The 23,327-nt window shown below is 43.3% G+C and overlaps 1 protein-coding gene across 1 annotated transcript in view; it reads right to left on the bottom strand.

The window, feature by feature from the left end:
• The window catches only part of polr3a (polymerase (RNA) III (DNA directed) polypeptide A), a 61,680-nt gene that overhangs the window by 27,888 nt on the left and 10,465 nt on the right, over positions 1–23,327 (bottom strand). Inside the window, exons 3-16 of the mRNA XM_078428388.1 lie at positions 22,561–22,698; positions 21,300–21,471; positions 19,535–19,689; positions 18,337–18,576; positions 17,436–17,598; positions 12,626–12,762; positions 12,440–12,543; positions 10,492–10,633; positions 10,013–10,153; positions 8,399–8,468; positions 6,965–7,092; positions 5,511–5,649; positions 3,482–3,646; positions 1,231–1,403 (exon numbers count right to left, since the gene is read on the bottom strand). Coding sequence (XP_078284514.1) covers positions 1,231–1,403; positions 3,482–3,646; positions 5,511–5,649; positions 6,965–7,092; positions 8,399–8,468; positions 10,013–10,153; positions 10,492–10,633; positions 12,440–12,543; positions 12,626–12,762; positions 17,436–17,598; positions 18,337–18,576; positions 19,535–19,689; positions 21,300–21,471; positions 22,561–22,698 — 2,067 coding nt within the window. The remainder of the gene's footprint in view (positions 1–1,230; positions 1,404–3,481; positions 3,647–5,510; positions 5,650–6,964; positions 7,093–8,398; positions 8,469–10,012; positions 10,154–10,491; positions 10,634–12,439; positions 12,544–12,625; positions 12,763–17,435; positions 17,599–18,336; positions 18,577–19,534; positions 19,690–21,299; positions 21,472–22,560; positions 22,699–23,327) is intronic.

The raw sequence follows: 23,327 nt of genomic DNA, 5'->3' as shown, positions 1-23,327 counted from the left end.
ATACTGAGGCAAAATTAGTAGAGCTAGAAATAACAAGGGTGTAAGCACTCTAATGCGATTATACTATAGACCCCCCAATAACAAGCGACCCCCCAATAACAAGCGGGAGATAGTGGAACAGATGTGTAGACAGATTACCAAAAGATGCCAAAACAACAGGGTAGAACAATCAATTAGGAAGATAAACAGCAATGTTATTAAAAGACGCTTCTAATACAAGTTTTCTCCAGATATTTAGGGAGCTGGTGAGATCGCTCCAAGCAGGTCTGGTGGGTCTACCCAAGAAAAGAAACAATTGCCATACTCTCAACTTTAGAAGAAAGGTGAAACAATTTCATTGAAACATACAAAATTCTTATGGGGTTCGACAGGGTAAATGCAGAGTTGATATTTCCTTTCGCAAGTCTCAAACTAAGAGTCTGTTCCTTCTGGAGTGAGATAAGAAATTTGTGAATCTGTATAATTCTCTACCCAAGATCGTTGGGAATGATGATTATATTCAAGACTGGGCTAGACAGACTTTTGGATATTAAGAGATTCAATGAATATTGGGTTAGCGTAAGTAAGTAGAATTGTGATAAAAGATCACCAGGAGCTTATTGAAAACAAACTTACATAAGGAAAATTCAAGGAACAAAGGTTGAAATAGTGCATTCCTATTTCAATTTAATTTGCTTTTATAAATCTACATTACTGTCAGTTGTATGATGAAATGAAGCCAGCCATTTTCCTTAACAACTGATATTCACTCGAGAGATTTCAGCTAAAAAGATACATGTTGGGGGAAAAACAGCATGTATATTACTTTAGAGACCAATTTCTGGAAGACATACTTCTTCATTAAATATCACACCCATTCTGTTTTATAATGTAGGCACCAATTTATTTGGTCTTCCATAGGAATCACCATCTTATTCTTAAAAGGAATAAGTGTAGGAAAAAAACTGCAGATGCTGGTATAAATCGAAGGTAGACAAAATATGCTGGAGTAGCTCAGCGGGCCAGGCAGCATCTGTGGAGAGAAGGAATGGTTGACGTTTCGGGCCGAGACCCTTCTTCAGACTGAAAAAGGGTCTCAACCCGAAACGTCACCCATTCCTTCTCTCCAGAGATGCTGCCTGACCTGCTGAGTTACTCCTGCATTTTTTGGCTACCTTAAAAGGAATAAACTGTTCATGAAATAGATAATCAGGGAAACGTTTGGAATGCAAGTTTTGGGTATCTCCTTACTTCCAATGTTTCTTCTGCTGTACATCCAGGCTGTTGTTGAAGTTTGCCTGTATTGAGGGCTTCAATGAACTCATCACATTTCGCGTAGCCAGCATCAAGTAGCTCCTGCTTGGCTTTCAGTAGACCCCGTCCTGGTGTCACATCGCCAATGCCAATAGAAAATCCCCGATTGGCTATGTTTTAAATAAACAAACATATGAGAGGAAAATTAGGCATTTAAAGTCATAGAGGACTGAAACAGATCCTTTGGCCCACTTGCCCATGTCGATTAAGACTCTCCATCCACACTAGTCCAAACTTCCCTCCTTTGGCCCTTATCCTTCTAAACCTTTCCTGTCCATGTACCTGTCCAATTGGCTTTTAACTCAATTTTCTCCAGAGATCACCTTCTCCACAGCCGACAATGGAGCACTGTGGGCTTCACCTGTCCTTGGTCATCGTTGCTGCCTTCGGTATGTCCTTTTGCATACCTTTCATTCATTTGTTCTATGTTCCTCTTCATATCTCTAAGGTATCACAAAATGCTGGAGTAACTCAGCAGGTTTATTCTTCATATCTCTTGTTCACCTCTCCTCTGACTTTCCTTTTCTCCAGAGATGCTGCCTGACCCTCTGAGTTACTCCAGCATTTTGTGTCTGTCTTAGGCTTTTAACAAAATGGTTTTCGCTTTTAATTTAGGTTTCCAACTGTTTGATTTACATGAACATAAATGGCACATCTGTCAAAAGTAAAGATTTTCATTGCAAAATTTGCTTCTGCAAAATTACTCAAAAAATCAACACAAAATAGAAATTGTGCAAAGACAATGAAATTAAAACATGCTAATTTAAAGCCTAAATAGGTAAATTAGTTTTGTTATTGGCAGGTGTATCCAAGACAGTGCAGTTCCCTTGATTTTTTTGATTTATAGAAACTCAAGGCCCTTATTCTCTGCAGTAGATGCCTAATTTCAGAATAGTTACATACTCCCTCAGAACAGTGGAGTTATAATACTAGGTACGACCGCATAACTGTTCCTGGGAAAATAAACGACAGACGGTAGCAAAATAAATGAATTGATTTGGTAAATTAAGAACTGGAAGAAAATATGAGTTAGATAAGGAATACATTTTATGTAGGAAAGAAAACTCCAGATGCTGGTTTAAATCGAAGGTAGACTCAAAATGCTGGAGTAACTCAACGGGTCAGGCAGCATCTCCGGAGAGAAGGAATGGGTGACGTTTCGTGTCTGAAGAAGGGTCTCGACCCGAAACGTCACCCATTCCTTCTCTCCAGAGATGCTGGCTGACCCGCTGAGTTACTCCAGCATTTTGTGTCTACCTTCGAATATATTTTATGGTTAGCTTACATCTGGAATTACATATTTTCCCAAAATAAACTAGGCATATTTTGGCCCAAAGTATCCATAACTAAAAATGACAGAATATTAGCTTAACTGTGCATTTGAGAATCGTCAAGTGTGTTTAATTGTCATATGTACCGAATACCAAACAATGAAATTCTTACTTGCAGCAGCAGAAGAAGCCTGTAGACATTTATTACATTGTTAAAAATGAAAAAAGATAACTTCAGTAGACTATGAATTGTATTGACTAGAAATGAACTGCAGGTGCTGATTTATACCAAAGGTAGACACAAAACGCTGAAGTAACTCAGCAGGTCTGCAGCATCTCTGGAGGAAATGGATAGGGATCTGTTGCCGGCCCTGGTTCGTACTGGTCTTTTCTTGCTTCCAGTTCCTCCCCCCCCCTACAATAATTCTGAAAAAGGGTCCTGACCCGAAACTACACCTCTCCATTTTCTCCAGAAACAGGTGAATTGGTCATGGGGAACAAGGACATGGCAGACCAATTGAATAACTACTTTGGTTCTGTCTTCACTAAGGAAGACATAAATAATCTGCCGGAAATAGCAGGGGACCGGGGGTCAAATGAGATGGAGGAACTGAGTGAAATCCAGGTTAGTCGGGAAGTGGTGTTAGGTAAATTGAATGGATTAAAGGCTGATAAATCCCCAGGGCCAGATAGGCTGCATCCCAGAGTGCTTAATGAGGTAGCCCCAGAAATAGTGGATGCATTAGTGATAATTTTTCAAAACTCTTTAGATTCTGGAGTAGTTCCTGACCGGCTGAGTTACTGCAGCATTTTGTGTCTATCTTTGTGAATGTTATTGCTGGCAAATAGAATGTTAAAATAATCAATTGTATAAATTCACTATGTATTCAGATAAGTTATTACTTGCGAATACTCACAAAGGTAGACAGGAGCCAGACGAGCAAGGCGAGACATTGCATCTGCAGCTGCCATCTGTCCCCAGTCTCTCAGTAAGATGTAGAAGATATTGTTCTTGGATCCCGAGCCCAGAGTCCCTTTATCCAGGGTCCCAGCCATCAGCTCACTGTTCTGGATGACGACAACTGCAAAATGACAATGTTACGTTTGGTTAGGACTGGTAACTATAGAAGACCTAATGTTGTAGCTGCCATTATATAACTAACTAGTCAGGGGCCCTTCTGAACAAGAATCAAGAGTCAAGTCAAGAGTGTATAAATATACCAAAAACGCAACTATGAATTTCTTACTTACATCAATTTGCATGATCACTTTTTCAGATCTTCATAAGTGATAGGATGCAGAATAGGCCATTCACCCCATCGTCTGCTCCACCATTCAATCATGGCTGATCTATCTTTCCCTCTCAACCCCATTCTCCTGCCTTCTCCCCATAACCCCTGACACCTGTACTAATCAAGAATCTATCTATCTCTGCCTTTAAAATATCCAGACTTGGCCTCCACAGCCTGCTGTTGCAATGAATTCCACAGATTCACCACCCTACGACTAAAGAAATTAAAAAATGGTTCCATATCAAATATAAAGGAAATATTTGCAAAAAGATTAAAAGGGTGCATGAATATTGCAACCAGTCTAGTCGTGTATTGTATGCCCCGCATCGTATAGTCTACTCTGATACCCACAACAATCCTGGAAAATCCAAAGAGATATCAATGTGTGTTCCACTGGGTTCAAAATTCAATGATATAATGAAGGTTGTACAAAATCACATTTAAATGTCAAGCACTGCAGATTGGGCGGCACGGTAGCGCAGCGGTAGAGTTGCTGCTTTACAGCGAATGCAGCGCCGGAGACTCAGGTTCGATCCTGACTACGGGTGCTGCACTGTAAGGAGTTTGTACGTTCTCCCCGTGACCTGCGTGGGTTTTCTCCGAGATCTTCGGTTTCCTCCCACACTCCAAAGACGTACAGGTATGTAGGTTAATTGGCTGGGTAAATGTAAAAATTGTCCCTAGTGGGTGTAGGATAGTGTTAATGTGCGGGGATCGCTGGGCGGCACGGACTTGGTGGGCCGAAAAGGCCTGTTTCCGGCTGTATATATATGATATGATATGATAGCCAAAACAACAAGTTTTATTTGAATAGGAAAAAAACTGCAGATGCTGGTTTAAATAGAAAATAGACACAAAATGCAGAGAGTAACTCATCCTTTAGAAGGATGAGAGGGGATCTTATCGAAACGTGTAAGATTATTAAGGGGTTGGACACGTTAGAGGCAGGAAACATGTTCCCAATGTCGGGGGAGTCCAGAACAAGGGGCCACAGTTTAAGAATAAGGGGTAGGCCATTTAGAACTGAGATGAGGAAAAACTTTTTCAGTCTGAGTTGTGAATCTGTGGAATTCTCTGCCTCAGAAGGCAGTGGAGGCCAATTCTCTGAATGCATTCAAGAGAGAGCTAGATAGAGCTCTTAAGGATAGCGGAGTCAGGGGGTGTGGGGAGAAGGCAGGAACGGGGTACTGATTGAGAATGATCAGCCATGATCACATTGAATGGCGGTGCTGGCTCGAAGGGCCGAATGGCCTCCTCCTGCACCTATTGTCTATTGTCTAACTCAGCGGTCAGGCAGCATCTCGGGAGAGAAGGAATGGGTGACGTTTCGGGTTGAGACCCTTCTTCAGACTGATGTCAGAGGAGGGGGCGGGACCGCCCCCTCCCCTGACATCAGTCTGAAGAAGGGTCTCAACCCGAAACGTCACCCATTCCTTCTCTCCCGAGATGCTGCCTGACCCACTGAGTTCCTCCAGCATTTTGTGTCCACCTTTCAGTTTTATTTGAAGCCAGCCTGACTGACACCAAATCTGCAGCAAATTTGGACCCTTTGGTAACAAAAGTATCTCCCATAAAAACAGTCATTTTTGAGAATATAATATTGTTCAATTTGTTTTCAATCTTGCCATTGCGATCTGATGATGTGATGACTTACAGGAGTCATTGGAGCAGAGGTCCTCGCCTTTCCCACAGTATTGCTTCCCCTTGGTGCGCAGGTTGGCATTAATCGGGCAGTCTTTGTTCGGTTTGAGAATGAGACTAAAAATTTGCTTCCCTGTCCACAATGTCACGGGCTGCGAAGGAGACAGTCTGACATTATCCTGCACGTTAGCACACACACCAAGCCCAGCTCTCGATTTGCCACGATGGATTTACAAATTATCATTTAGTTCTTTATTACCAAAGTCATAAAACAATCATAACAGAATCAGATTTGCGCAATGCACCTGAATGAATTCATCTGTGAGATGACTAGCGTGCAGTATGAATTTGGCTATATGGTATAATACTCTCACAAAAATAGATATCTGTTTGTTATACTACAATATAAAATCTAAGAATTTAACTGTAAATTTGCACTGTGCTGTAAAAATCCAGGCCACTTAATATGCCCAACACTTTAAATGAGGCAATGAAAACTGTTTGGTCGTTTTTACCTACTTGAGAATCCCGTACACTTATAAAATGTTCTTTGAAATCAACACATTTTCTATGGAGTCGAGGTATAGTTGGATTTTAACTCGACCAACTACATTTCTCCAAGTATAAAATGGGAAGCTGGAAGGTATTGCCTGCTGATGCGGAGACAGGTTCTGTGTCGTTTTCAAAAGAGAATTGGATAAATATATTTAAAAAGATTGGCAAGGCGACAGGGAAGGGGCCATGGAAGGAACAGATTAGTAGCACTGGGAGACGGTGAGTGTGGACATGATCAGTCAAATGGCCTTCATCTATGCTGCAAATATTCTGTGATTGTGCCTTATCCAAAATAACCCGAATATGTGGTAACCATATCACCCCCGTCCTTTATAAACTCCACTGGCTCCCCATCCCCCAGAGAATCCAGTACAAAATCTTCCTCATAACCTACAAAGCCCTCCATAACCTGGCCCCATCCTACCTGACCAACCTCCTCCACAGGCACACTCCCACCTGCACCCTCCGCTCTGCCGCTGCCAATCTCCTATCCCCCCACATCCGGACTAAACTCAGATCCTGGGGGGACAGGGCTTTCTCCATCGCTGCTCCCACCCTATGGAACTCACTACCCCAAACCGTTAGAGACTCCCCCACACTCACCACATTCAAAACATCGCTGAAGTCTCACCTGTTCAGTACTGCCTTCAACCACTGAAGGTCACCTCACCCTCTGTCTCCTTTCTCTGTTCATTTATTTATTTACTTATTTATCTATTTATTCATTTCCCTATGTTCTCAAAATCTCTGTAAAGCGTCTTTGAGTATATGAAAAGCGCTATATAAATAAAATGTATTATTATTATTATTATCATCTTAGGAACTAACGCACAAAGGACAGCCCTATTCAAGCGTCCGGCTTATTTTCTGCAGCCAAAGATGAATTAGTTCAGTTTCTTTAATAAGTGTTACCTTCACGATTGCAGGGTGTGAAAGACTAATTTTGATTCGCTCATCTTTCCCTGCGAGAATGGAAGCAACAATCTGACATGTCTTTGCTCTGTCAAAGAAAGTGTCCTTCATCGTAAGTAGATAGGCACCTGCACAGACAAGGGGGGGAAATAGTTTTTTAAAAAGAGCATCTTTATAGCCGCTAAGTATCGAGCCACTACACTACACGGAATATCAGCAGTACATCCAAATGTAGTTTAGTTTAGAGATACAACGTGGAAACAGGGGGCTTCAACCCACCAAGTCCACGCCGACCAATGACCAATTGTACACTAGTTCTATCCTACACACGAGGGACATTTTACAGAAGCCAATTAACCTACAAACCTCCACCTCTTTGGAATGTGGGAGGAAACCGGAGCACCCAGAGAAAACCCACGCGGGCAGAGGGAGAACATGCAAACTAGGTACAGGCAGCACCCATAGTCAGGATCGAACCCGGGTCTCTGGTGCTGTATGACAGCAACTGCACGGCTGCACACACTGCCACCCTGTTTGAAGAAGGGTCTCAACCCGAAACGGGGTCTGAAGAAGGATCTCAACCCGAAACGTCACCCATTCCTTCTCTCCTGAGATGCTGCCTGACCCGCTGAGTTACTCCAGCATTTTGTGGCCACCCTATTGAATATTGTTATTAGAAAAGCATGGATTCCCAATCCAGAAACATTAGGTGGGGGAGGGAGATAAAAATCAATCTTCTGCTAGTCTTAGTGTGCTCTAGTTAAGGATAGACTCAAAATGTCAGCCAAGTACTGGAAATCAGAAATTACTTTGGAAAAGATTGTTAAAATTGTTTCAGACCACTGCCATGCTTGATTCAAGATCAACTTGAAATTGATAATGGAAACCATGTTAGATTAGTTTCTGCATTTGTTCACAAAACAAAAAGTGCACCATGTTTGAAGATTTCTAGTCACCTCTACCAAAACAAAGATAGATTGAGAAACTGACATTGGTACCAGTAGGCCGATGCACAATCAATAACTATTATGTTCTCTCTCTTCCTATCAGGTAACTTATTAAAAATAACAATCCAACACAGAAAAATTGATAATTAAGGATTAGATTGTTAAGAATCAACCATTTAAAATAAGATATAATGAATATGTTCATAGATTTTTTTAAATAACACAAATTAAAAATTGATTACTATGGATCGTAGCAAATTGCATTATACAACCTCTCAAAAAGAAACAAAGATGTAAGTCTACTCAAAAGGACTTTAAACAAAAAAAAATATATATATATATATATATATACAGCTGTGCTCAGGTAAATATGCAGAGAACATAAATCCTGAAACTAAATCCTTGCGTGTAGTATTTCCATTACTTTTTAACCAACTCTCAAGTAAAATCTCAGATTTTAACACAAAAACACTCAACTTTACTTCACCTGTTAAAAAGTCCTGGATTGCTGCAATTAGCGGCTCCCCATTTCTCGGAGTCACCAAGTTTGCTTTTGTCTAAAGAGAAAAGAAATGCACTGATGAACTATGCACCAGAACATCTTGACTGGTTCAGAGATTGACACATAGTGAGCAAAATTAATCGATAAATAATAGAACTAAAAAAAGTTATGATTAACAACGTGGCTTAAAATGCAGTCACTAATCAAAGAGATGTAAAATAAAATAACAAAGGTTAGAAAGTTTCAATCTCTTGCTTCAAAGGCAGTTGCAATGACAGGTGAAAGCCACTTTACTCACTGGAGATTCTCACCTTGCGAGCTTCAGCCAGGTATGTTATTCTTAATTGCCATAAAAACCAAAGTACAGAAAAGACCCCTTTTATTAAGACACTTCCTTGCCTAAAACACCTGTTCTAACGTTCTCTTGGTTCTGACGAAAGGTTATGAACCTGAAAGGTCCACAGCTTCCTTCTCCACAGATTGTATGACCTGCTGAGCATTGCCAGCATTTTGTTTTTACTTCAGAGTTCCAGCCACTGCAATGTTTGGCTTTGCACTGACTGTTTAATTCACTGCCACCTATCCGCCAGGATTTAGTTTAGTTTAGCACGTACCGAGGTACAGTGAAAAGCTTTTCTTCGTGTGCTATCCAGTCAGCGGAAAGACCATACATGATTACAACCAAACCGTCCACAATGTACACAGATAAAAGATAAAGGGTTCAACATTTAGTGCAAGATAAAATCCGATTAGTTTAGTTTAGTTTATTGTCACGTGTACCGAGGTACAGTGAAAAGCCTTTTCGTTGCATGCTATCCAGTCAGCGGAAAGACTATACACGATTACAATCAAGCCATCCAGTGTACATATTTCGACCCGAAATGTCACCCATTCCTTCTCTCCAGAGATGCTGCCTGTCCCGCTGAGTTATTCCAGCATTTTGTGTCTACCAGTGTACATATACATGGTAAAGGGAATAACGTTCAGTGCAAGATAAAGTTCAGTAAAGTTCGATTAAAGATTGAATCAAGGGTCTCTAATGAGGTAGATAGTAGCTCAGGACTGCTCTCTAGTTGTTGATAGAATGATAACAGCTGGGAACAAACTCCCTGAATCTGGAGGTGTGCGTAACGATGGCTCAAAGGTTTCCAATGCGGTGGATGGGAGGTCAGGACCACACTCCAGCTGATGAGAGGACCGATCAGGTGCCTGGTAACAGCTAGGAGGAAACTGTCCCTGAATCTGGAGGCATCACAAAAGGCTGGAGTAACTCAGCGGGTCAGGCAGCATCTCAGGAGAGAAGGAACAGGCGACGTTTCGGGTCGAGACCCTTCTTCAGTCTGAATTACTCCAGCCTTTTGTGATACCTTCGATTTGTACCAGCATCTGCAATTATTTTCCCACTGAATCTGGAGGCGTTCATTTCTTTTTAGAGGGGATTTCTGCCTGAATCACCCTGCTTCACACCAGTGTATCCAATCTCTCCCATTGATTGAGTTCCTTACAACTCCCCTTGTTAAATTAAAATCAGGAGTAATACCTGTCAACTTCCGAAGTACTGTCAGAAAAGAGTAAACAAGGTAGTTAGATCACACCTACCCCCATCAGGACAAGAGCTTCAGCCTTGGCCTCCTCAGTTTGAGGAAGATGAAGGTTCATTTCATCCCCATCGAAGTCTGCATTATAGGGCGTGCACACACATTCATTGAACCTGAATGTACGGTGTGGTTTTACCTTGGCCTGAAAATGATGACAAAATAAAAACGATAAAGTATTTGCAGTTACCCATTCTTTGATCTTGTCAACCTCTACATTTATCATTTCCTGCTACAGATTACCCTTGCTTTTTATCTTACATTTTTCACATCTTGAAGATATGTCAAAACAATCAATAACACAACATGTTAGCTTGGTTTTAAATTACACATTTATCTAATTATTTTTCCAGTACCATATTCAATTAGCTGATGTGAAAGGTTTATTCATGTTACCTACTCCAATTATACACCCATAATGAGCGAGCCCAGAATATGAATAATCCACCCTTCACAGTAGTTCATGATTTACAAAACGCTTACTATGTGGGCCATGATGCTCAATTTATGCAGGGATGGCTGCCTATTGAACAGTACGATATCTCCGTCAAATAGATGTCTTTCCACGATGTCACCATATTTCAGTTCCTGTGCCATTTTCTCCCTGTTTCCATATCTTAGGAACCTGTTTACAAGAAGACAAAATAAGACAAAATGCGGATCCAACAAATCATCCGCCAACATTTCCGTCACCTACAACGGGACCCCACCACTGGCCATATCTTCCCATCCCCTCCCCTTTCTGCGTTCCGGAGACCGTTCCCTCCGTAACTCCATGGTCCACTTGTCCCTTCCTACCCAAACCACTCCATCCCCGGGCACTTTCCCCTGCAACCGCACGAGATGCAACACCTGTCCCTTTACCTCCCCCCTCAACTCCATCCAAGGACCCAAACAGTCTTTCCAGGTGAGACAGAGGTTCACCTGCACCTCCTCCAACCTCATCTATTGCATCCGCTGCTCCAGATGTCAACTTATTTACATCGGCGAAACCAAACACAGGCTCGGCGATCGCTTCGCTCAACACCTGTGCTCAGTCCGCCTTAACCAACCTGATCTCCCGGTGGCTGAGCACTTCAGCTCCCCCTCCCATTCCCAGTCTGACCTTTCTGTCATGGGCCTCCCCCAGTGCCACAGTGAGTCCCACCGGAAATTGGAGGAACAGCACCTCATATTTCGCCTGGGCAGCATGCAGCCCAGTGGTATGAACATTGATTTCTCCAACTTTAGATAGTTCCTCGGTCCCTCTCTTCCCCTCCCCCTTCCCAGATCTCCCACTGTCTTCCTGTCTCCACCTATATCCTTCCTTTGTCCCGCCCCCCCTGACATCAGTCTGAAGAAGGGTCTTGACCCGAAACGTCACCCATTCCTTCTCTCCTGAGATGCGGCTTGACCTGCTGAGTTACTCCAGCATTTTGTGAATAAGACTAAATACAGTTCCTTCCTACACATCTTGTCTGCTCCATTGCAAAATTTCCTCAAGATATGCCTGCTTCGAAGTTCTCCTCTCTCTGATGAGAGTTCTGCAACATCCTCTCTCGCTGCTTCCCCTCTGTGATTCCTCCTGCTCTCCGACTCATATTTTTCATCTATATACTAAAACTTTCGTCTGTTTGTTTGTTTGTTTGTTCCTGAACTACAGCCAAAACGGTACACGATAGCGCGATAGTTTTAGGCCCACCTTACTCACCGCCGTCCCTTTGGTGCTAATGGAAGAAGTTTCATTGAAATCGGTGTTATTCACATTTTAAAGTTTAAATCTATCTCCTAGGGAGGGAGGGGGGAGGGAGGGAAGGGAAGGAGGGGGCAGACGGTGGGGGAGGGAGGGATAAGGGGATGGAGTGCGGGGGAGGAGATGGGGGAGGGGGTGGCGGGGTGGACGGAGGGAGATAAGGGGGGTTGAGGGGGATGGAGTGGGGGGAGGGGAAGTAGGAGGGGTCAGGGAGGGGGGATGGGAGGGAGGGAAGAGTGGGGGGGGGAGGGGGAGGGAAGGGTGCTTCACCAATGCAGGAGAGGTTTGGGCCCAACGGGTGCACTTGGTCTAGTTTGTTCAATATCTCTCTATGACACGGTCTATATCTGCCACTTCCCTTTCCCCTGACTCTCAGTCTGAAGAAGGGTCTCGACCCTATTCCATTTCTCCAGAGATGCCGTCTGACCCACTGAGTTACTCCAGCTTTTTGTGTCCATCTTCAAATAAAACCACAACAGCGCCTAAGAGCCGGGTTCAATCCTGACTACAGGAGCTGTACGGACATCGTGTATGTGTATGTGACAAATAAACTTGACTTGACTTGACTTGAGTTAGTGTAACCATGAACATGAATGATTTACTGCACCTAAAATAAACTAACAATATTTCAAGTTGTATTGGAAATAGTAAAGAAAAAAATTCCTTCTTCTGTACATAAAACTAAAAGTAAGTTTTTACCTCTTCAGATTCGTGTGTCGCTGCTGAATGAAGTTAGCACCCGGATGGACTTCAGGGCCGCTACACACAAGTTTTCGCAATAGTTCCAGATTGGCCTTTGTCACCTGCAGTAAAAATAACCACGTTTATGTGTAACAGGTACTCTCCAAATCAAGAGAAGAAGTGTACCTTACAAGAAGAACTCACCCTTTCGGGGTAGGTCAGGATCTTGGCCACAAACACTGGGACTGCCACTTCATCTATGCGCAGATTGGGATCAGGAGAGATCACAGTCCGGCTGGAGAAATCCACTCGTTTCCCAGACAGATTCCCTCGAAATCGACCTGAACATTTTTTCGAATGGAGAATTAGTTTGACTATGTCAATAGACAATAGGTGCAGGAGTAGGCCATTCGGCCCTTCGAGCCAGCACCACCATTCAATGTGATCATGGCTGATCATACTCAATCAGAATCCCATTCCTGCCCTCTCCCCATACCCCCTGACTCCGCTATCCTTAAGAGCTCTATCTAGTTCTCTCTTGAATGCATTCAGAGAATTCCACAGATTCACAACTCTTTGACTGAAAAAGTTTTTCCTCATCTCTGTTCTAAATGGCCTACCCCTTATTCTTAAACTGTGGCCTCTGGTTCTGGACTCCCCCAATATTGGGAACATGTTTCCTGCCTTTAACCCCTTAGGTGTCCAACCCCTTAATAATCTTATATGTTTCAATAAGATCCCCTCTCATCCTTCTACATTCCAGTGTATACAAGCCTAGCCGCTCCAGTCTTTCAAAATACGACAGTCCCGCCATTCCGGGAATTAACCTGGTAAACCTACGCTGCACGCCCTCGATAGCAAGAATGTCAAATACTGTACACGTCCCCCACACCCTATAATGCCCGCCTCTTGTAAAGCCCGTATGCAGCAGTGTATGGGGTGCTGATAGGATCGACTTGCTAGCTGCTGTGGGGCTGCATCTTCTGCTGGGTGGCACCTATGTAAGTGGCCACCTATCCCACCTGCAGATGGTCCAGGTGATGAACAGTGTGCAGGTACAATACCATAAGCTGAGAAGGCCCTGCGTATACACTAGGAAGGCACAAAATGCTGGGGTAATCTGAAGAAGGGTCTCGACCCGAAACATCATCCATTCCTTCTCTCCCGAGATGCTGCCTGACCCGCTGAGTTACTCCAGCATTTTGTGTCTACCTTCGATTTTAACCAGCATCTGCAGTTTTTTTCTACACTTGTGTATACACTGTTGTTTTGGATCAGCCTCTGATCTCAAACAGTTTGCAGTTCCATTTTGTGCTATAAGAACGGGATTCAGACAGAATTAAATGTAATTATGGTGTGGAGATGTTGCTGCAAGAACGTTTGGTCACAGGAGCTGAAACTTCTGAGCGAAAAGAAAATTATCTTTTCTTTCCCCAATTCATGTGTTGTGTGAAATTAAAACTTTTCTGCTTAACGTCTTACCAACGTACTAGACCTGTTCATGATTTCAATCACTTCCAAGGGATCAATATCCTGAATTAACTGTGTAGGAAGGAACTGCAGATTTACACCGAAGATAGACATAAGAAAGCAAAGAGTGGGGATAAATGGGTCCCTTTCGGAATGGCAGGCAGTGACCAGTGGGGTACCGCAAGGTTCGGTGCTGGGACCCCAGCTATTTACGATATACATTAATGACTTAGATGAAGGGATTAAAAGTACCATTAGCAAATTTGCAGATGATACTAAGTTGGGGGGTAGTGTGAATTGTGAGGAAGATGCAATAAGGCTGCCGGGTGACTTGGACAGGTTGTGTGAGTGGGCGGATACATGGCAGATGCAGTTTAATGTAGGTAAGTGTGAGGTTATTCACTTTGGAAGTAAGAATAGAAAGGCAGATTATTATCTGAATGGTGTCAAGTTAGGAGGAGGGGGAGTTCAACGAGATCTGGGTGTCCTAGTGCATCAGTCAATGAAAGGAAGCGTGCAGGTTCAGCAGGCAGTGAAGAAAGCCAATGGAATGTTGGCCTTCGTAACAAGAGGAGTTGAGTATAGGAGCAAAGAGGTCCTTCTACAGTTGTACCGGGCCCTGGTGAGACCGCACCTGGAGTACTGTGTGCAGTTTTGGTCTCCAAATTTGAGGAAGGATATTCTTGCTATGGAGGGCGTGCAGCGTAGGTTCACTAGGTTAATTCCCGGAATGGCGGGACTGTCGTATGTTGAAAGGCTGGAGCGATTGGGCTTGTATACACTGGAATTTAGAAGGATGAGGGGGGATCTTATTGAAACATATAAGATAATTAGGGGATTGGACACATTAGAGGCAGATAACATGTTCCCAATGTTGGGGGAGTCCAGAACAAGGGGCCACAGTTTGAGAATAAGGGGTAGGCCATTTAGAACGGAGATGAGGAAGAACTTTTTCAGTCAGAGGGTGGTGAAGGTGTGGAATTCTCTGCCTCAGAAGGCAGTGGAGGCCAGTTCGTTGGATGCTTTCAAGAGAGAGCTGGATAGAGCTCTTAAGGATAGCGGAGTGAGGGGGTATGGGGAGAAGGCAGGAACGGGGTACTGATTGAGAGTGATCAGCCATGATCGCATTGAATGGCGGTGCTGGCTCGAAGGGCTGAATGGCCTACTCCTGCACCTATTGTCTATTGTCTATTGTCTAAAATGCTGGAGTAACTCAGCGGGAAAGGCAGCACCTCTGGAGAGAATGAATGGGTGATGTTTCGGGTCAAGACCCTTCTTCAGACTGAGAGTCAGGGGAGAGAGAGACAGAGATAAGGAAGGGTAAGGTGTGAAACAACGAGGCATCAAAGTGGACGAAGGTCAAGGAAAATGTAGCATAGATCATTGTTAGTTAGGGGAAGGTGACACCAAAGAATAGAATGTAGAATTTTAATCAGGAGGACAGTCAGGCTGATCGGGGAACTAGGGTGGGGGAGGGATGGAGAGAGATTAACTATTCCAATTGCTCGAGTCTCCTGGTCTCACTGGATTTTTATACAATTATCTTCAGTATGTTTGTTTTACTCAGCTAACAAAACATTTACACATGTCAAAACGGAACAATGAAATTCTTACTTGCAGCAGCAGCACAACAGATACACAAACATAGTACTCTGTAAAACCCATAATAAGCAGCAAAATAAAAAAATATATAAAAAACAAACAAATGAACAAACAGTAATAGTGCAAAGTCAAAACTAAATGCCCCCAAGTCTATATAGTTCAGAGCTTATTTGGAGGTTGTCGTGTTTAATAACCTGATGGTGTAAGAAAATAACTGCAGATGCTGGTACAAATCGAAGGTATTTATTTCACAAAATGCTGGAGTAACTCAGCAGGTCAGGCAGCATCTCAGGAGAGAAGGAACGGGTGACGTTTCGGGTCAAGACCCCCCTAGGGTCTCGACCCGAAACATCACCCATTCCTTCTCTCCTGCGATGCTGCCTGACCTGCTGAGTTACTCCAGCATTTTGTGAAATAAATAACCTGATGGTTGTTGGGAAGAAGCTGTTCCTGAACCTGAACATTACAGTTTTCAGGCTCCTGTACCTTCTTCCCGATGACAGGAGTGAAATGAGAGCGTGGCCAGGGTGGTGTGGGTCTCTGATAATGCTGGTGGCCATTTTGAGGCAGAGCCTTTTGTATATCCCTTGAATAGTGAGAAGGGCAGTGCCTGCGTTGGACTGGGCAGTGTTCACCACTTTTTGCAATCGTCTTTGTTCCTGGGTGTTCGACTTGCTGAAGCAGACTGTGATGCTTTCTTTAATAAAACTTTCCTTTATTTACGACATGTGAGATAACGTCCATGCCTACTTGATAATTTCACACCGCAGGATTAGGTGGGCAACAGGCCCCGGAGTTCTGTCGTCTGTTTTGTTGCTTTGGTTTTATGTTTTTACGTTCTTCCCTGTGGGAAGACGATGCCCTCCACTGGCGACACAAGAAACGGCAGTTCTAGAATCTTGAGGGGAAAAGCACAAAGTGCTGGTGGAACTCAGCAGATCAAGCAACATCCGTGGAGCAAAGCGGAGCGACGATGTTTCAGGTCAAGACCCTTCTTCAGACTGATCGCAGTAGAAACATAGAAAATAGATGCAGGAGTAGGCCATTCGGCCCTTCGAGCCTGCACCGCCATTCAATATGATCATGGCTGATCATCCAACTCAGTATCCCGTACCTGCCTTCCCTCTATATCCCCTGATCCCTTTAGCCACAAGGGCCACATCTAACTCCCTCTTAAATATAGCCAAAGAACTGGCCTCAACTACCTTCTGTGGCAGAGAATTCCACAGATTGACCACTCTCTGTGTGAAAAAAAACGTTCTCATCTCGGTCCTAAAAGACTTCCCCCTTATCCTTAAACTGTGACCACTTGTTCTGGACTTCCCCAACATCGGGAACAATCTTCCTGCATTTAGCCTGTCCAACCCCTTAAGAATTTTGTAAGTTTCTATAAGATCCCCCCTCAATCTTCTAAATTCCAGCGAGTACAAACCGAGTCTATCCAGTCTTTCTTCATATGAAAGTCCTGCCATCCCAGGAATCAACCTGGTGAACCTTCTCTGTACTCCCTCTATGGCAAGAATGTCTTTCCTCAGATTAGGAGACCAAAACTGTACGCAATACTCCAGGTAGGAACCTATCCCCCTCACCGGTATCCACCTATCACTTGCCAGACTTTGTCCCACCCCCAGCTCTCTTGCCCCACTGAAGGGTCTGAAGAAGAAGTCTGAAGAAAGGCCCTGACCTGAAATGTCACTTGTCCATTTCCATCCACAGATGAGGAAACCTGCCATGATGGTTGGTACAGACACGGTAGGCTGAAGGGCTAGCATGCCTTCAGTCATGGTAGGCTGAAGGGCTTGCTCCTGTACTGTACTGTTCCATGCTCCACATTAATAGGGGAAGAGTTACAATAACGATTCTTTGACCCGAGTGTTGCTAGCATTTTCTGTGCGCATTTAACCGGAAAGATGTTCAGCGTAATTTTTAAAAATCAACTTACCCTGTTTTCCTTTCAGTCGCTGTACAAATCCCCTGGTCCATTTCTTTGGTGCCATGTTGAGAGGAATGCCAGAAAGCTCACTATTGATATAGAGTGCACACTGTAACTGTAAGAAGTCCCAGTCTTCCATGATCATTTGCGTCTTCGCTCCAGACATGCGATGCTGAAGAGACAAGAGACCATTATCTAATTCTGTGCCCTGAAAGTGGAATCTACTCACAAGTTACAAATAATATAAGAAAATAACTGCAGATGCTGGTACAAATCGAAGGTATTTATTCACAAAATGCTGGAGTAACTCAGCAGGTCAGGCAGCATCTCAGGAGAGAAGGAATGGGTGACGTTTCGGGTCGAGACCCTTCCGCAGTTCCTTCCTACCCTTCATCATCTGATATTTTGTAATACCAGCTGAGATGCTCTTTTCTCTTCCACATGAGATAAATCGCACATCATGCAGAGGACATCAGCTCCCATTCCCATTTCTAAGCAGATCTTAATGTCCTCTTATTTGCTGCTTATTGTAACACCCCAGCTCAGACCCGTACTGGCTATTGAGATTGAATTGACTTTACTTTTACACTAGTGAACATGGAATATATAATTTCATAAGTTCGTAAGTGATAGGAGCAGAATTAAACCATTCGGCCCATCAAATCTACCCCGCCATTCAATCATGGCTGACCCACCTTTCCCTCCTAACCCCATTTTCCTGCCTTCTCCCCATAACCTCCGACACCTGTACTAATCCAGAATCCATCTAATCTCTGCCTTAAATATATCCATTGACTTGGCCTCCACAGCCTTCTGTGGCAATGAATTCCGCAGATTTACCACCCTCTGACACATTTGTTATTTCATTTCACTCATTATTTCTAATTCAAGTTAAAGAATGTACGCTAACCTTTTTAATTACATCGTTTAAGAAGATGATTTCTGTCAGTTTCATGGTGAGGTCATCTTCGTTGGTGCCTGATTTCAAGTCGCTGACTACTGATGGGCGGATGCACAGTGGTGGGACCAATAACCGAGTGAGGACCAAGTCTGCAGGCTTCCCCGCCTCCAGGTTCATGAGAAGCAGCGGCACATCTTCAGAGGGAATTCTTTTGAATATATTTAACACCACAAGGGGGTTGAGATTCTCCTGCAAGGTGAAGTACACAAGTTGTAAAGACACATTTTTATTAGATTGCAGTGCATATAATCAATGCTGCATTCAGACATCATACACACAAAGCCTTGCCCTGGATCTTAAAGAAGACACGACCAAATGGCATGATAAAGATACATGATAAAAATAAAGATTTTGGGGCGGTGCAGTGGCACAATTTTAGAGTTGCTGCCTCACAGCGCCAGAGACCCGGGTTCGATCCTGACTACGGGTGCTGTCTGTACGGAGTTTGTACGTTCTCATCGTGACCCGCGTGGGTTTTCCTCCGGTGCTCCGGTTTCCACCCACACTCCCCACCCACACTCCAAAGATGTACAGGTTTGTAGGTTAATTGGCTTTGGTAAAAACTGTAAATTGCCCCTAGTGTGTAGGATAGTGTTTGTGTGCGGGGATCGCTGGTTGGCGCGGACTCGGTGGAACGAAGGGCCTGTTTCTGCGCTGCATCTCTAAACGAATTCTCTGCCTCAGAAAGCAGTGGAGGCCAATTCTCTGAATGCATTCAAGAGAGAGCTAGATAGAGCTCTTAAGGATAGCGGAGTCAGGGGGTATGGGGAGAAGGCAGGAACGGGGTACTGATTGAGAATGATCAGCCATGATCACATTGAATGGTGGTGCTGGCTCGAAGGGCCGAATGGCTATTGTCTATTGAAACTAAAATTTAAAGCAATCACATCGGTAAGTAACTTCGCAGTAAATACCCAACATTACTTGCAAATAATCAAAATGACTGATGTCTAATGCATTAATAAGATGGATCTGCGGTTTAAGCTTATTCTAATGTTCTATTTATTAAGAAGCATTTTAGAGATTGCCCAATCATATCTCTAAAATTATTTGATAAAGCAATCATTCAATCAATGGAATTAAATGAAATTCAATGGAATTCTGCGAATAGTGAAGAATATGCTCAATAATGTTCAACATTACTAACCTGTGCTCTGCCAAGCAATGTCTCCACCTCTTTGTTATGTTCAATGGCTATATCGAAGGACTGGAGAAAATCAGACACCACAGGATCCATTACTTTCTTATTGGTCTTGTACTTTTCATGAATAATTTTCAGCAAACCACATTTTTTCACAGGACCTATTTAAAACAAATCACCGGCACTTAACTTGATGAAAGCTAAATACACTGAAGTAATAAAAAGAAGTGATTATTCATTATTTGATAGGAATAAAATTAAAAAGCTTGTACAATGCTTTCATCGTACTTCAGAAGTCTCATAAGATGCTATTTGTTGAACTGCATTGTACACGGTCATTGTGCAATAGCCCATTAAGAACAATGTCATGACGGCATGCAAAGAGTACCATCAACAGGGACACTCATTTTTCTTAGGATGGACACAAAATATTAGGAGATAAAGGGGACTTCTGTTGCGTGTCATCCAAAGGCCAGATTGGTTGGACCCAGCAACGGTCCCTGTGGTATTCCAACCATGACAGACCTCCAGTCTGAAAAGCAACCCTCTACTAGCACTCATTGCCTTCCCACCTTCAAGCCAATTTTGTATCCATTGGGCTAGCTAATCCCATACAATCTTACCTTCCAGCATAGCTTGCCACATGGCACCTTGTGAAAGGCTGTGCGAATGTTCATGCGTTCGATATCTACTGCTCTGCCCTCAACAACCTTCTCAGTTGCCGCTTCACTAAACTCAAATCGGTGAGACACAATTCCCCATTCAGAAAGCTAAGCTGACTGTCCCTAACTGTTCTTTGACCTTTACAGCTGCATGTAGACCCTGTGGATTCTCTAAAAAAAAAACTCTCCAATTACCAAACACCACTGATTGGCTAGCTTACCTTTATGTTTTATCTTTTCTCCCCTGATTATGTTGAAAGACTGGAGCGACTAGGCTTGTATACACTGAAATTTAGAAGGATGAGAGGGGATCTTATCGAAACATATAAGATTATTAAGGGGTTGGACACGTTAGAGGCAGGAAACATGTTCCCAATGTTGGGGGAGTCCAGAACAAGGGGCCACAGTTTAAGAATAAGGGGTAGACCATTTAGAACGGAGATGAGGAAAAACTTTTTCAGTCAGAGAGTTGTGAATCTGTGGAATTCTCTGCCTCAGAGGCAGTGGAGGCCAATTCTCTGAATGCATTCAAGAGAGAGCTAGATAGAGCTCTTAAGGATAGCGGAGTCAGGGGGTATGGGGAGAAGGCAGGAACGGGGTACTGATTGAGAATGATCAGCCATGATCACATTGAATGGCGGTGCTGGCTCGAAGGGCCGAATGGCCTACTCCTGCACCTATTGTCTATTGATTGCTTTTTTAGTTGCCTTCCGTTTTTTAAAAGCTTCCCAGTCCTCTAGCTTCCTGCTAATCTTTGCCATATTATATGCCTTCTCTGTTGCTTCTATGCTGTTTTTGAATAGTTTAATTTAGAGGTACCGCATGCAAACACGCTGATCATCAATCTCCCATACACGCTAGGTCTTTGTTATTCCACTTTCGCACCCACCCCCGACACTCAGGGGGCAATTTACAGAGGTTATTTAAAATTGACAAACCCACACATCTTTGGGATGTGGGAAGAAACTGGAGCATCCATGCAAACTCCACACAGACAACATCCGAGGTCAGGATCAAGCCCACGTCTCTGGTGCTGCAGGGCAGCAGATCAACCCGCTGTGCCACTGTGCTGTCCGCTACTAGGTATATTTTTTATAATAGGCTTTTACCATTAAACGATCCACAAAATAGACATATGGTCTTCTTTCTACATTTTTCAGATATTTTCTTTTTCAGGCCCCTTTTCTGAAGATAGGTTAAGCCAGGTTTTTTCAAAGCATCCATAAACATTTTCCTTTCCTCTGTAGACAGCATGACACGGGAACATATTTTGCAGATCATCTGGGGATAAAGACAGAAAGGTGTAAGAAGCCCATGAACATTACAACTAAAATCATTAATAAGGTTATTACTGTTAAATTACTTATTAAATTACTTTTAAATTTAAATAATATTACTTTAAAAAACTTGTTTTCTCTCGTTTATTATATTGTTTACAGTGTTCTATGTTGACATGTTCTGTTGTGCTGTTGCTAATTAAGAATGTCATTGTTCTATCTGGGACACATGACAATAAAACACTCTTGACTTTCCGAACACTTGCATATCAGTCGCCATGATGCAGTGAAATGTAGACACAAGGAACTGCAGATGCTGGTTTACAACAACAAAAAACAAAGTGCTGAAGTCACTCAGCAGGTCAGGCAACACCTTTGGAAGAAATAGAGAGGTGGCGTTTTGGGTCGGGACACTTCTTCAGACAGTGAAACCTGTATCATAATATCTCAGCAAATTCCAGAGGGGCGGCACGGTGGCGCAGCGTTGGAGCTACTGCCTCACAGCGCTAGAGACCTGGGTTCGATCCCAGCTACGGATGCTTGTCTGTATGGAGTTTGTACGTTCTCCCCGTGACCTGCGTAGGTTTTCTCCGAGATCTTCGGTTTCCTCCCACACTCCAAAGACGTACAGGTTTGCAGGTTAATTGGCTTGGTATAAATTTAAAGTTGCCCCCAGTGTAGAATAGTATTAATATGCAGGGGTCGCTGGTTGGTGTGGACCAAAGGGCCAGTTTCCAAGCTGTATCTCTAAACTAAACTAAAGTTAACAGGCTGGCAGTGCCAGGACAGTACAATATGACTATTTCTTGAATCTGTTTGTCCTCATAGCTGGATGTTATTTATTTGAAGGAAAGACACAAAATGCTGGAATAACTATCATTTTTGAGTTTTTTCCTTGGTAAACCAGCATCTGCAGTTGCTTGGTCCTACATCCGTTATTTATTTAAGTCTGAAGGAGTATCCGAACCCAAAATGTTGCCTATGCATCGCCTCCACAGATGCTGCCTGACTCACTGGGTTACTCCAGCACTCTGCATTTTACTCAGGATTCCAGTAACCGGCAGTTGCTTGTGCCTGTGTAATTTATTCTTACCTGTAAGATTCCAATAATGGCTTTGAAATAACCAACATGGAAGCATGGCAGTTCCAAGTCAATGTAACCATAGTGTCCAATGCAGTCAGCCAGATTCTTCCCACACGTTTCACACGGACGGTCTTTCTCACTGGTGCCCTATCAATGTACAGGGAATACAATCAATACATTCACAGAACAATTTACAGGTGTTTACCCACACAATCTGTCGAATTCTCTGCCATAGAGGGCAGAGGAGGCCAGTTCACTGGATGTTTTCAAGAGAGAGGTAGATTTAGCTCTTAGGGCTAATGGAATCAGGGGATATGGGGAGAAAGCAGGAACGGGGTACTGATTTTGGATGATCAGCCATGATCATATTGAATGGCGGTGCTGGCTCGAAGTGCCAAATGGCCTCCTCCTGCACCTATTTCCATTGTTTCTACAACAACAGCAGAACATGTTGGCATCAATTAAATTGGAAAATTCACCGCGTCAATTTATAAATCCAGGGTGTACAACACGCTAATGTTGATGCTTTAACTAAACAGCGAGAGATCTGTGCGTTTATGTGACTTAAAGGAGAGATACAAGTTCCACTTGTATTTAGCATTATGAGTTCATCTTATTGCTTGATCACGCCAAGTCCTTGGGACTGCTGACATGTTTTTTCATTATCGGATAATTCGAGGGTGAACAGATTGCACGCTTAGGGTCGCCAACTGTCCCGTATTAGCCGGGACATAACGTATTTTGGGCTAAATTGTTTTGTCCCGTACAGGACCGCC

The sequence above is a fragment of the Rhinoraja longicauda genome, chromosome 35 (genome assembly GCF_053455715.1).
Source record: "Rhinoraja longicauda isolate Sanriku21f chromosome 35, sRhiLon1.1, whole genome shotgun sequence".
Lineage (NCBI taxonomy): Eukaryota > Metazoa > Chordata > Chondrichthyes > Rajiformes > Arhynchobatidae > Rhinoraja > Rhinoraja longicauda.
This window is presented reverse-complemented; position numbering and strand designations above follow the sequence as displayed.